Source organism: Atta colombica, unplaced genomic scaffold, assembly GCF_001594045.1.
Source record: "Atta colombica isolate Treedump-2 unplaced genomic scaffold, Acol1.0 scaffold107, whole genome shotgun sequence".
In the NCBI taxonomy this organism is placed as follows: domain Eukaryota; kingdom Metazoa; phylum Arthropoda; class Insecta; order Hymenoptera; family Formicidae; genus Atta; species Atta colombica.
The window spans coordinates 150,634-165,942 of record NW_017259192.1 but is presented as its reverse complement, the minus strand read 5'-3'; the positions used below and the strand labels follow the sequence as shown (position 1 = coordinate 165,942).

Here is a 15,309-nt window from a genome sequence, read left to right as displayed (position 1 = left end):
TATATATATATATATACGTATTATGTATATTAATTATTCTCGTCAAAAATTATATTAATATTTTGATGGTTTTATGTTATGGAATAATTAAATCTATTGAACAAGGCAATTAATTACATATCACATAATACGTATAATAAATTTTAAAAAATAGTGTTTTTTTTTAATGATAATCGCCTATTTAAATATTTAAATATGTTATCAAAACTGCACATTTTCGGATTTGTGCATAATCAAAATTAATTTGAGCAATAATAATTTATAAAATTTAATTTCTATTATTATACAAATAATGTCATGTTTTACAAGTTATACATCTAACGAGATATCATCAGCTTTATTATTGTCCGGAAAGTTCGTGCCGACTAACCTATATAATTTAATAAATGTATACTAAAATTTAAATCTTCTGCGTTTCAATTTTCCTTCAAAATCGGCACGAACTTTCTGGACAACACAATATTTTATACGAAAGATGTATGTACTTTATCATAAATTGACTTTACTATTAATCGCATGTCATTAAAATATTTTTCTTTTCATACTGAGAAATCCATTTAATTGAATCAATTAATTTCTTGTTTGGATATGGGCAAACAAATCCTTGGTTGATGCAATAAAATAAATGAAATAATTTAGTTAAAGCCAAACATTTGGTTATTGAAAATAACTTTATCAAATATCAATGTTTATCAAAAACAAATGAAACGTTACAATAACCAAATGTTTTGCTTCAATTAAATTATTTTATTGTATCAATTAATTTCTTGTTTGGATATGGGCAAACAAATCCTTGGTTAATTCAACTAAATGGGTTTCTCAGTGCAGTTATAAAATTGCTGAGTATATCGATAGTACATGAATAACTAAAAAGTATCATCATATACGCGCGAGTGTAATATGAAAAGTTATTAATTACTGTTTTCTATCATTAAAAACGTATAAATATTCATTATCACTACCACAGGATCTTCGCTACGAATAACGCGACGCTGTTGTATTTAATGATCGCCAGGAAAGGATGATCGACGCGAAGTAATAAAGGTTCCACTGGTTTCCAAATACCCGAAAGAGGTCTGACAGAGGCACCTGTCAGAAGATCATTCTTTGTATCAATTATCCGTTTCAATAATCGGATGCGCTCTTGGATACCCAGAGCACGCGAGAAATATTTAGATAAGAAATATGACTGATTGAATATTAGTAATGCCAGGATTTGATCAGAGCATAGAAATTGGTTGAGAGTGCAGGAAAAGAAAAGAATTTAGTAAAGATGCATCACTGATTACGATAGAATCAGCGAGTCGTAAGTCAAGCAATGAAAATCGTCCGTGTTTTATATAAATATATATATATATTTTTTAGATGTTATTTGTTCAAAATTTTTTTATTAGTTTAATGTATATAAATCCTGCGTCCACATTATTTTCGCCAATTCTTTCATTGAATTAAACAAAGAAAATTCTATTTTATCAGCTGTGACAGATGCATGTTTTGTTGTCAAATATTAGGTGTGGAAAAAAGTTCGTGGCGTTTTTCCCATTAGATGGCATTAAAAAAATGCTACGAACTTTTTCCCACACCTAATATATCGAATCGAGGAAAAGTGCAATTCATTTTGCTGTATTATAAAACTAATTTTCATTTTGGCGGATTCATAGTCCGATTGACGGATATTATCTTGATGAGAATTTCATTTATTATGTCTTCTCATATGGTTATGAAGGGCTCGAAAAATTTTGATCTTTTCCTTTTTCCTTAATAGCTTAGTTTTAGTTAATATATTGATATTAATATATTCTAAGAGATAATTAATTTTGTTTTCGTAGTATCATAAACAGAGTCGTTATCGCAAAATATATCATTGTGAACCGTGAACTGCATAGTTTTCTGATACTACCGGTAAATGCGCATTCTAAGTTTGTTAAAGATGATTTAATTCGTTAAATAAAATCACTTTAACTCCCCACAATTTTGAGCTTCTATTACTTCACCGTCCAATCATTCGTGCAATTTTATTTTTAAAAGTAAACTGCAGAAGTGCACAAAGTCTAATTTAAGCGTAATAATCTGTTTAAAGACTTCTAAATTTCGTGTTATCTAAAAAATCCCAATTGTTCCTTCGAAATAAATCTCAGGACATAGCATAGCTTGTAATAATAAATACGAATACAAGCTATGCAATCACCATAATACATTCATATTAACTACATGCAAGATTTAAATTAAATGCGAGCACTGATTAAATGTCAATAATCGCAACACTGAAACACTCTATTTATTATAAAATTTGAAAATTTGATTACAAGTTTTTCTGAATATCATCGAAATAATAGATCATAAATATCAATTAGCTTGTATATACGATTGTCATTGTGTGACAAAAATCATAATAAGTGCAATGTGAGTAAAAGGTGCATAATCAAATAAACATGCGGTTTGATGTTATGCGGTATATTGCATAATAAAGCATTAATTAACAATGCAATAGTATGTTTGCAAAAGTGAAGATAAAAGAAAGCAGAAAAAAATAGATAAGACAAAAAAACATAAAAAGAATACTGCGTAGAGAGTAGCAAACTTGCTGATGTAGGAAGCATGTGAGCAACATTTAGTTATCACACTCAGCTTAAAATCACGGCAACGTACAAAATCACATACATTCGTGCCGCGGAAATTCTGAGAGCGAAAAATTTGAAATTTTGCTACACGATTAACATAATATTAAAATAATGTTACATGCACAAGCATAACCGAATAGTTTCAAAAAAATAATTTCTCAGAGTGTCTAAAAAGCGAAAAAGAATTTCGATGTATCCCAAATAAAATTAAGCGAAATATCATCTTGCTCTTGATGTAAAATTAATATTATTTATAATTATCATATTATTTCATATTATAATTATCATATAATTATCATATTATCTCTTGCATTCTAGACTTGCATTCTATCTAAATAGTTAAATATTATGTGCATTCTATCTAGACTATAAATAATTAAATATTATAATCTTCTTTCAAAGTTATACATAACCCAGCAAATACATTAACTAACAATAGTACAGCTGTTATTATCTCTCATATCATTATTATCTCTCAACAATAACTGTAACAGTTACATAATACGTAGATAAACATAGATGGTAAAAAAAATGAGACAAAAATATAAAGTATTTAAAGGAAATTATTTGATTTACATATTTTCTTCTATTTAAAGATCGAAAACTTCAAGATAATATTTCGCCCGTATTCCGTCACAAACAAATGCAAGAAACAAAACAAGGTGTACTTACCAGTGACGGCGGCTGCTTCGCTACCTTCTTCGTTAACTTCGATGAAAGCTTTTTGCACGACTTTGTCGATCTTCAGAGGGACATTCGAAATGCCGTTAAAGTTAGCTTTATCGCTGAATGCCTCACTAAGACCCATCTGCAGCAAGTAAGACCGCAAGTTAGATATAATATTGCATTTATTTTATTATCAGCGGAACATTACGACGTACTTTATTGGACAATGTATCCTTGAGATCCAACTTGGTCTCAGATCTGAATCTGGGCAGATATACTTTGACTTCACGTTCATATATTTGGGTGAGGCGAGAGCTGCATTCCGCGTTAACTTCCTCGAGTTTGTCGATCAGCGCAGCTAGACCGTCAATTTTATTGGGTAGAATGATCACCATGCTGACCTCTTTATTCTATGATAATAAAATTTACACTCATAAAAAAAGATTCGCGAAATACTTCGTTGCTTTTCATCACAATTGCGAAACACACTTGTGAAAAGCAATAATCTTACACACATTTGATTAAATATTGTTTTTAATTTATGAAAGTAATATTACCGCATATGGCAATTCGATGCATTTAGCATCGTATTCCGGCAATTCGACGTATTTATAGTTGCCCTTTCTGTACATAGTTGGAACATCTTTCACAGTGTTAGCATCAATATGGAACGGACGGTCCGTGGTAGCCTTAGGATCGAACTGATGTGCCCATAGACCCTTGAAATATACCGCGTTTGCGAGCACCAATGCAGTAGCATCATTCACATCACCTATAATCGATAGTACAAATTATAAGCATGCTTTCAATTGCTGTTCAAATCAATACATTTTTATATACAATTTATGAAAATATAAGAATATAGTATCTAGATGATGAAAATAATATTTAGCACTTTGGTGAATTACTATATTTTTTACGAAACAATTGTTCTAAATTTATGTTAAATGTTTCTTTATATAAATGAAGAAAATAAGAAAATTCTATTTTCTCTCAATAGAATAGAATTTTATAGTAAATGCTTACCTTCATTAATGATGTTCTTGATGCGATCATTTGTTTGTTCTTTGCACCAAGTATTGATGGTGTTCGCAGCTTCTTGGCTTTTACTGAAGTCTACCGATTGAATACCAGATTTATAATACGTCTCGAGATCCTGTTTGTATTCAGGTTTTATCGGGAAGTCTTTGCCAATAAACATTTTATTAGCGAGCTTCAAAGTAACATTCTCAACGTTCTGTAAAGATAGCGTTCCATTATTTCGATTAGCATTATTATTTTGTCAATAGAGTATCATAAAATATCACAAGATATAACTAAATTAATTCGGTAAATAATGTCACATTTATAAATAATATGCTATAAATTTGATTAATGATTCCTAAAAATGTTAACATTTTATAAATTAATATTATTTTAATTTTATTAAATTTTGAAGATTTAAATAGCACATAAAGAAACGTAATTAGTAAAACATAAGCAGTAAGCAGATCAACATTTTTTATTTGCTATTATCTACATACATTATTGCCTTACGTTTTCGACTATGATTGACCGATTCGCTTATTGCTTTGTTTTACTGTTGTTGTTTTATGTTTTATGTTTTTCTATGTGTTACATAGATAGTTCACATTCTGTAAGTAGTGTACTAACTATTACGTTTCATAATACTTTGTAATTTGATAATTACATTTAATTTATCGATGAGATTCTGATAACCTTCTAGAGTTTGTGGTTTCGAGACTGGAAGCTTGAGAACATTTTTAAATTGCGCCTCGGTACTTCCATCAGCTCCATTAGCTGCCATGCTCAAGGTGATGTGAGCACTCAGAGGAGAACATATTAAATTGTCTGTTTGTTCTTGTGAAACAGTCTAAAAAAAGGTTATTCACTATAAATACTTTTCTATTTTATAATTAACAGTATGAAAGTTCCATTATGCATATCAAAAAATTCATCAAATAAAAAAAATCAGGCATTTCTCTTTCGATTATTTCACAATCAGTAAGTTATTGACTTACTATTTAGTATATTAAAATTAGTTATATGAAGAGCAGACTTCCAAAATGCATTTTGTCGAAAATTTCATTTTGTTAGTTAGAGATGGCATAGTATTTAAAGATGTGTTGAAAGATTTATATTTTAAGCTACTCTACGATGTTTTGAAGGCATTTTTTTGTCGATCAATTTATGTGCTGAAAAAAGTCTAGACATTCGAATTGTCCTTTAACTAAAGACAAGCAAAATGCATTTGTTTAATATTATTAGAAATAGTTTAGCAATTTTGTTTTACATCTTACTGATTGGTAAATTGTTATTTTCTGTAAAACGTGCGGTTTCCTTGTGACTTTTTTCTCGTTTTCTAAAAATTTCTATTTGTTCCTATAATCACATCTCTCAAATAAAATAAATTGTAAAAGATTGCAACAAAATGCACCTCACTTAGGATCTTTCAATTCTTATTCTTTAGTGGCTGCCATTGACGCATAAGTCTCATATTATAATATGATGTCTATAAGATGATATATTATAAGTGATGTCTCATATTTTTGAAGATTGTATTAATGCTGATGATGATCTAAAAAGAGTCGAAACATTCGTTTTTATGGAAATACACAATCGATTATTACACTGATTAACAGTATTATTTGATCACGCTCCAACAACTTACACTCTCATTTGCCTGATTTCTCAGAATTTTTTATTATTTGGAAAGTCATATAAGGAAATTATAATATTTCCGTTATTAAGTTTTCTAAAAATTTTGGACAAAATGTATTTTGAAAATTTGCTCTTCATATAGATTTCGCCAAAACTATTTTCTTATAATTATTTATAAGTTATATAACAGTATAACATTAAATTAATATATATGAAAGTATTAACATTAAATTAATATATATGAAAATATATTCTGTATAATATCGAATATTAATAGAACTTTTAAAAATATTTAAATTCAATTAATATACCTTGACGAAGTTAGCGGAGAACAAATGGGCGCCCTGAGAAACAGCCTGAACAGCTAAATTATTTTCAATTGCCGCGGCCATGGTTGATGTAAATATGCAAAATGCCAAAAAACTTCTTTGTACTGTAATAACAAAAACATCAATAGTAATTTATTACAAAATTCTACATATACGCGAATCATATAGTCGAGATGCTTAATAAAAAAAAAACATAAAATTATTGTTTTTGCTATAATTTCAATAATTTTAATATTAATAATGATATAAATTTTTAAATACTTTTACGCTTATACATGCAATTATCCTTAAATGAAAATAAACAACGTCAATTTTCTCTTCGATATTTTAACATAACATATAACATAAGATATGTAACAGCAAAGAGATCATCGCTTTAAGCATTACAGGATTATTATTGAAAATTGAACACTTGCGTTGGAAGGTCGCATACAACTCGAAATAAAGTGTCAGACATGTCGTTCAAGGTGAACATAAAACTACCACATTGTTACAATCTTGCACATATTTACGTAGGCACATATTTATGTGCCTATTCAATAGAGTCTTTCAACTTTCAAGAAGCGATATGAAGATTACAACGATTCGAAGGGCAATTATAATATTACACTTTTAAAGTAAGTAATAAAACGAAATTTTATGAACTAAAATTTAAAAAGTTAATCGACAAAAAACTAACTTAAAAACTCGAAAAACATAAAAACCGGATTTTTAAATAATTGTAATTATTTTAGCGGCATAAGATATATAAAATGACATAAGTAGTACTTTTAAAAATTAATTTGATCATCAAAAAAGAATAATAATAATACATAAAAAGAATAATACATATTTCTGTAATATTGATTTACTATATACTTGCCGTTTATATTAATTTAAAAAATTTAATGAAATTATTTAGTTAAATATTTTGCATATCTTTCAATAACTTTAAATATATATATTTTTATATTATAATTCTGTTACTCATGTTAGTCATGTCTTTTAAATTATAATTGTTATGATGAATCATATATACATGACATAAAACGAGATAATGATACTAATCATTCGTATTTGCGATTATTACGTAACGATACTCAAGAATAATAATGTAATTAGGACAATTTTTGATTAATACATCGGATATTATTAAATTCTAACATACGTTATTCTAACATACGTCGATTGGACAACGTTTTCATACATTATACGTGCATTAAATACCATGCTTTTCATAAAAAATAGAAAAACGTTTATAATTTCAATAATAAAAATCATTAAAAAATATTCCTATCCTACATAAACAATCCTACTGTTGTCAATTATTATAATTAAAAAAAGACAATACAGATATAAAATTGAATTTTTTCAAAAATTAGAATTAACAAAATAAGAGTACAGTTAAAATTTTAAGAAAAAAATGTCTATATAACTATGTGAAATGTCCATATAATTAATGAATAATTAATAATGATTGATAATGATAAATAATAATTGATTTACACGAACATGTCTAAATATAAGGCGAATGATTCAATCCAAACATCTCTTTTCATCGTCTTCTTTAATTGTACTACATAAATTTGTTTTATACCATGTAATATTCCATTCACACTTAAAGCGAAGACGTCATTCTCTTTTTTCATTTAAATTTCAGTGTAGGAATAATTGTCGCTATACAAGCTCACTAAATCGAAAATCGATTATGTCCCGAGTTTCTCACAATCAAAGAGCCACGAGAGGGACGCGACAAACAACGATACGGGCAGCGATACTGCAGCTCGTGATAATGGAAAATATTACTTCAGCAGAAATATATACGATCTTGGTTTTATCGAATTAACAGAGGGCAAAAGACAATTATATAAATGATAAGAAACGAGGGCGTTAACAGGATGTCTGTCGCAGTATGCGAGTCATATATGCAAGGTCGAAGATCGACCTATCTTACCTTCCAAACATCTAATCCAATCTTTTTTTTCTTCAAATTTAATTTAAGAATTCATTTTTTTAATACTTGAATTATAACTTCTTGTCAAGCTAAAGCTAAAGTGTGTTTTAAGATATGGAAAACGACCTCGACAAATTAAATTTTTTATAATGCGCACTTCCATGTATCCCATTGAATTAAGTTAATTAAACTGTTTGTAATATTTTACAATCTGTTTTTAAAGTAAGTCATCCGCGTTAGTCTTTTCAGTTTTTTAAATTTATATCAAATTAATAATTTTGATATTGACAAACAATCATTATTTAGCCTTCAGTGTTTGCCTCAAGAGAGGCTGATGAACCGAGGACATTCTACACATATAATTACGTTGCGTAACAAACCGATCAGGAAAAGAATGTAAAACATATGTTACCGTTAGATACGCCGACATATATGTGCTAAGATGCATATTAATAATATGTTGTCTATGATATTTATTAACATTTCTAATTATTAAAAAATATTATGCTTGCGATAACAATTGTGATAAATTAAAAATAAAATATATCAGGTTATATTGCTATGTTTAATAATAATAAAACATTTTCTTAAATACAATATATATAAACATTTTACGTGAAAAAGATTATAAGTATGAAAAAAATAAAAATTTCGTGAAAACCATTGATCTAAAAATATTTTTTGTTAAAAATAATATTACTTTACAGAAGAATCATTAGATTAGAAGAATATTATCACAGAATAAAAATTTGTACACTTGCAAATTTTTCCAATGCTGACTTTGATGGAAATTCAATATTCCGAGAATCTGATGTTTACAGTCTTTTGTGCCAAGTAATTTAAATGTCATTAAATATATTGCGAAATATAATTATTGCAAAATATTGCATACACAATAATCATTTAATTCTTAGAATCTAATTCTTAAAATAAATAATCAATATAAAAATATGTGACAAGATATCACCGCATTTAACGAAGTAGAAATAACAAACGAGAATATCACGAGATCATTAAATCGATGTTTCCTAGTGCCTCGGGGAAAAACCCATTAAGATACTAATGTAATAGTCATGTTATATACGTAAGACTAATCATGTATAACAACTAGATATATGCAATGGATAGACGAACCGAGATACAATTTTGTTTGGTGGTTTCTTTTTTAGCAGCAATAATAATTCTTTATTATTGCTGCTAAAAAAGAAACCACATTAAACAAAATTGTATCTCGGTTGCTAAAAATTATATAATTCTACATAAATTCTACATTATAATAATTCTAATATTAAAGAGAAAATAAAAAGAAAATTTGCTCTAAAAGAATGAATATTTCTAACAAAAATCAGCGAAATAATTAGGGCTTAATTTATCAATTAATCGACATGTCCATATAAACATTATAAGCTTCTTACATACAGTATAATTATATTTTATCCAACCATATATACAGTATAATTATATTTTATCCAACAGAACTTTCCGGAATTACAAGTTTCTTCTTCATTCTTTATTTTTTTATTTTTTTTCCGATGTTGACGCGTAACTTTATTTTACGACCGTAAAGTAAGATTTTACAGAATTTTTATAAAATACTATTGTATATTTTCTTTTATAACTCTTGCACTTTATTTTGTGTTAAAAATTTTAAGTAAAATGCCTTTAACGTGAATAAAAAAATAAATTACAAACTGTATAATTACAAGCACTTTCGTGCATTACAAATTTATGAAGCTATATAAATAGTTTTTATAAATTGTAATTTTTTTAAATAACTTTGAATTATAGGAGATAAAATTGTTTGACGACAGCGATAAAATTATGCTGGATTCGTTGTGTTTTGTCCATAATAATATTGAGCGCAAAATAAATATTACATTGAAATTGCGATATGAAGAAAAAAAAATACTGTGTATCTATGCATCATGAATTGAATGTTTGAGTATTATCTCATCTTTTAAAACCTACTTTATCTCATTTTCATTTTTCTATTTCCAAACTAGAAGAAAAGTGATCTGTTGAATACTGATATAAATCGACGAGCAACAAAATGTAAAGTCACATATGATAATTAATTAATATTTACAAGAAAACCGTATTTTTTCTTATATTCATTCTAAATTTTCATCAAATAATGAACCGTACATAATTTACTAATTGACAATAAATTTAAAACAAATACTAAGATTGTTCCTTTTTAGTCTCATCAAATTATTTTTTTCTTTTTTATTTCATTGTTTAACAGAAAAAATTCGTGTACGATGTACATGAAAACTGTATAATCATATTATCCGTAGATCCAACGTAACTAACTGCTATGTATCATAAAAAACCACGCAAGACATCTGATTAATTCTGAAATGGGAACATTAATCAACTGATAATGAAAGAAAAGTTCACGCTGCGCAATTCTAGAAATGAATCATGAACCAAGCGAGAATGGTATCCAGGATCACCTTGGAGCAACCATTCAACGAGTCAAGAATTACGACTCGTTGAATAGCATTATCGTTGATACGTCAATTCGGTGTATAACGATAAGACATTGTCATCGTATCAGAAGGAATTTGGTAAGACTTGTATATCCGACGGTATTTTTGCGTAGAGAAAAAGAGAGAGAGCGCGTTTGGGATTATCGCGATTGAGAAGCAATCATATCCGATGAATCCCCAGATCTCGTACATGGCGCGAAAGAAAATAAGAAGATAACAATAAGAAAAATCTCATTTAAGAATCAAATTTCAAGTTTATTCTCTTTTACTCCAATCCTTTCGCGGCTTGTCTCTGTCGTCTGGCACAAATCTTTTTTTGTATATCTTTAATCTTTTGTAGAGTCTTCTTAAATTCTCGATAAATGCATAATTTTTTAATAGATATGTATTAAATCAGATTTAACACAAAAATCCAAGTAATATTTTCAAAAATTTTTAAATGTTATACGGAAAACACGTACATTTTAACAAATTTTCTGTTGTTAAAACTTAAAATTTTCTGTTATTTTTGAATTTTTAAAATATATTTTTAATACATAGAAATAAGTAAAATAAGATAAATAATAAATCTGCAGCCTTTTAAAGTCTAGAATTTGATGTTCATATAATTTCGAAGTTATGCGAAGAGAAACATAAGCAAAAAACAGAATGATAATAATAAAAAACAATATTTGGAGTTAAATTAAAGCTATGTTCCAATATACAGTGCCAATTCTAAAAATCTGTAGGATACGTGTACTATAAAATATAGATTTTCAATAATATTAGCAGTGTATATAGGAATATTTACTTTAATTCTCAAATCCACTTTATTAATGTTTTATTTTTTGATTATGTTTTCTTTCTCATATATAGTTTCAAAATCAGTACGGAAATCAATTTTCAAACTTCGAAAGACTACAGAGATTTATCATTTATCTTATTCAATTTATTTCTATGTGACTGAAAATATATTTTTAATTAAAACATAATTTTAACACACAATAAAGAATGTATTAAACAATAGATAAGACATGATCAGAACAATCAAATTATTTCCTACGTATAATTATGTTAACCTTCTATTATATTAACCTTGTTATATTAAATGTGTAACAATATTTAAAATATTAAATTTTACGATTGGATCTTTCAAAAATACTGATAATTACTTTTACATATACATGTAATATGGATACAAAAGTAATTACCAGAATTTTTAGTATAAGTAATATACTATATAGCTATATATTATGTGTAATCTATATATTACGTAAATCTAAAAAACAATACGAAATATTATAAACAATATATAATTAATAACAATTATTCCAGTTTCTAAAACAATCAAAGATATTTTTATAAATATAAAACGGATATAGAGATTTTAATGCGTTTACAATTTTGATAATATTTCGGTTCGATCTTTTTTGATGCAAAGAATAATGTCAATTGATTTCTACACAAAAGGAATTTAAGAATTATTTTCACGTGTCTCTCAACCTTTGCGAAATTATACCGATGAGTTCAATATTTCCACAGTTAAGGAATGTTACAAATATCATGAATAAGCACTTCTTCACGATTACAACCTAGACTCTGAAATCATCGAAATTATATAAAATTTCAATCACTACCTCGCGTGGATCTGTAATATAACGATTGAGTTTGCTTGTGTCTGATATCGAACGAAGAAATAAACAAACCGAGCGCGTGAGAATAATTTCCCTTCTTGATTAACTGAATCTACTTACGTGTACGCATCTTGTTTAACGAACTTGCCTCCTTCAAGCACCGAATGCTTACTGCGGAGGACGATCTAACGAACGAATATAAAATATTGACTGTATCTTCTCAGGAAAACCCCAGTCCCCGCCGAGACTCGAGAGAAACAAGTCCGTAGACGATCGTAGTGGTACGACCAATCGTGAGGAAGCGTGCGTTCGTGCGGCTCGAATTGGTGCCGCTGCTCTTTAATCGATCCTCGATAGTGACCCTGACGAACTCACGTCACACCGACTCGGAATACAAACGCACAGATTCAAAAATGCAATCACAATCATCACCGTCTCCTTCCTTGCTTCTCCCACGCTGAAAGCTGACTGTCAATTTTTCGCTTCAATCATCGGCTTAAATCACGGTCGTGCACGATTCAAAAATAGAGAACGCAAGAAGATTGAATTCTCCCCGGGAAGATTGAATTTGAACCTAATATATTACTCGAAGTTGTCGAGTTGAACTTGAACCCGGTATAATTCCCTGAAGTTGTCGAGAGATATATGAAAATAATTCTTCTAGATCGGTATTCATAGTCATAAATATAGTTTAATCATAATCCAGCAAACGAGAATGGATTGAAATGAATTGAAATGGATTCGGATTTTCAGAATATTGATCTAAATATAATTTTTCATAGCGTAATTTCAAAATTGATAAGCGAAAAGAAATAAATAGACCCATATATTTATAAAATGGAAAAATCGGTGACTTAAGTGAGACTTAGTCCGCAAACACAATAGAGTAATAAGCTTTAAGCCTTAAGGAATTAATCAAGTCTACTATTTCCACGAAATTACAGCACCAAATATTGTATTCAACCAATTAGTTACATCAATTTCAATTCAGAACGTTCAATTCACGTTTTGATTCTTTGTTTAAATTGCAAATAGAGTAATAAGTCTTAAGAAATTGAACAATCATAGTTGAATGTGAGAAGAATAATCGACTATGATCGAAAAATTATATTTAAGTCAATATTCATATATAGTCAATTTTTATATTTAAAGCTGTGTCTTAATTACTTATATTTAAGGCTTAGTCTTAAAATGTCATGAACCAATCAGAGGGCCGTATTAATATCTTAAGACAGTCTTAAATACAAACGAACTATGAACGAATTATACCAGCCTTAAGTCTCATACCTTTTTGAAGGATTACAGGTGGAAGGATCTTAACTGAGCAGAGTATTTATTTTTGCTATACGAGGTACGAAACCAGTTCTAGGAAACCTGTTGCCCAGTGCAAGGTTAAATTCATAAACGTACTAACACTTTGATCTTCGTGCAAACATTTGTGCAAGTGTATTTTATCTGCATTTTTGATATACTCTTGTTTCTTATAAAAAAATATAAGAAAGAAAGTAGTGAGCTAAGAAGTATATAAGACATAAAGTATAAAGATATATATACATAAAGTATAAATAAGAGAAATGAACACAAAAAAACAAAGTTTAGAAAAATAATTAAAAGGAAAAAGAAAGAAAAATTAAATTTTTGTCTTTCGAATTTACGTATAATATTATATATTATTTCGTTCATTAATTATAAATATTATATTCGGCATTAATTACAATATATGCATATTAATCTGTTTTTAATGATTTTTGTTTTTTTTTTTAATAATATTGAATTTATTATTTTTAATACTGAATTAAATTAATTAAAATTATCAATTAATATGTTTGGATTTCCAATATCACTACGTGTATCAGGATCATTACGTGTATCAAATTTACTTAATCTCATTCATTTGCAGTAAATTAATGAATATCATGTTATTATTGGAGCAGACCGTAGCATACAAATATACATCGCTGTAACATTTAGGTCCAGTTCCACAACTGACAGTTAACTTATAACTGAGGTTCAACTTATTCATCTCTTTTCAATTTTAGAATTGGAAAAAGATGAGAAACAAAGTTGAACCGCGGTTAAGAATTAACCATGAGTTGTGAAACTGGGCCTTAATATCTTACAATACAGTTTATATTTATCCAAATTTATATCCATTGCTATACAAAAATATGCTTCCTACGGAAACCAACAGGAAAAAATTGCAAGGAGATATACTACGTAGCAAAACCGGTTATTCTACGGGATTATCCTATAGTTAGAGATATTATAACTTAATAATATCGTAATCCTATGTAGAATGATTGAAATAAAATCAAGCATTTCAAAATAAATACGACATCAAAATTTTAAATAGACAATTTCTTCTTAGAATTACACGTTTTATTTCAATATTACACTATTTCAGACTTCTTCAAAAATTAAAAATCAATTAAGATAAATAATCAATTTTATTTAATTAATTTAAACCTGAATAAGACAAAGCTTAGTAAATAATAAACGCTAAAATGTATACTTTGATATTTATTTGAAAAGGGAACTATGAAACTTTATATCATTCTTGCAAATTAATTTAAGCGCGCAAATAGTTTTTTCTTCTAAGTTCAACGAACGTACCTACACACACACACACACACACACACACGCACACGCAAACGCATACACACACACACACACACACACACACAAAATAAACGTAGAAACCCAAGTACTTTCCTTGTTACACAATGACGTCAATCTGCGTCATCAAATTACACAAAATGATTATTTTTATTTCTGTTACCTGCTACAAATCACCGTTAATTATTAAAAGAATCCGAGGTTAAAAGAAAATTCTTTCATAAATATGACAGGCCGATTTTCTCAAAATTTCATAAATCTATATTTGAATAAAAAGAAAGGGAAACGCGGAAGGATGGAAGGAATGAAAGAAAGGAGAGGCGATTGATAAAATTTTTTTTAAGTAGCTTTTTATAATGTAACAGGTAAAAATTTACA

General features: G+C 28.0%; 1 protein-coding gene across 13 annotated transcripts in view; it reads right to left on the bottom strand.

Moving 5' to 3' along the window:
* The window catches only part of LOC108692855 (antichymotrypsin-2-like), a 34,360-nt gene that overhangs the window by 17,534 nt on the left and 1,517 nt on the right, over positions 1–15,309 (bottom strand). For 4 of the 13 annotated variants that reach the window (XM_018201413.1, XM_018201377.1, XM_018201431.1 and 1 more), the window contains exons 1-7: positions 12,436–12,618; positions 6,260–6,381; positions 4,978–5,160; positions 4,314–4,524; positions 3,845–4,059; positions 3,503–3,697; positions 3,294–3,429 (exon numbers count right to left, since the gene is read on the bottom strand). In XM_018201413.1, the coding sequence (XP_018056902.1) occupies positions 3,294–3,429; positions 3,503–3,697; positions 3,845–4,059; positions 4,314–4,524; positions 4,978–5,160; positions 6,260–6,381; positions 12,436–12,445 (1,072 nt within the window). In that variant the 5' untranslated portion in view covers positions 12,446–12,618. Of the gene's footprint in view, positions 1–770; positions 1,090–3,293; positions 3,430–3,502; positions 3,698–3,844; positions 4,060–4,313; positions 4,525–4,977; positions 5,161–6,259; positions 6,382–12,435; positions 12,620–15,309 lie in introns of those variants that run through there. The other 9 variants (XM_018201403.1, XM_018201422.1, XM_018201448.1 and 6 more) reach the window with 7 other exon arrangements.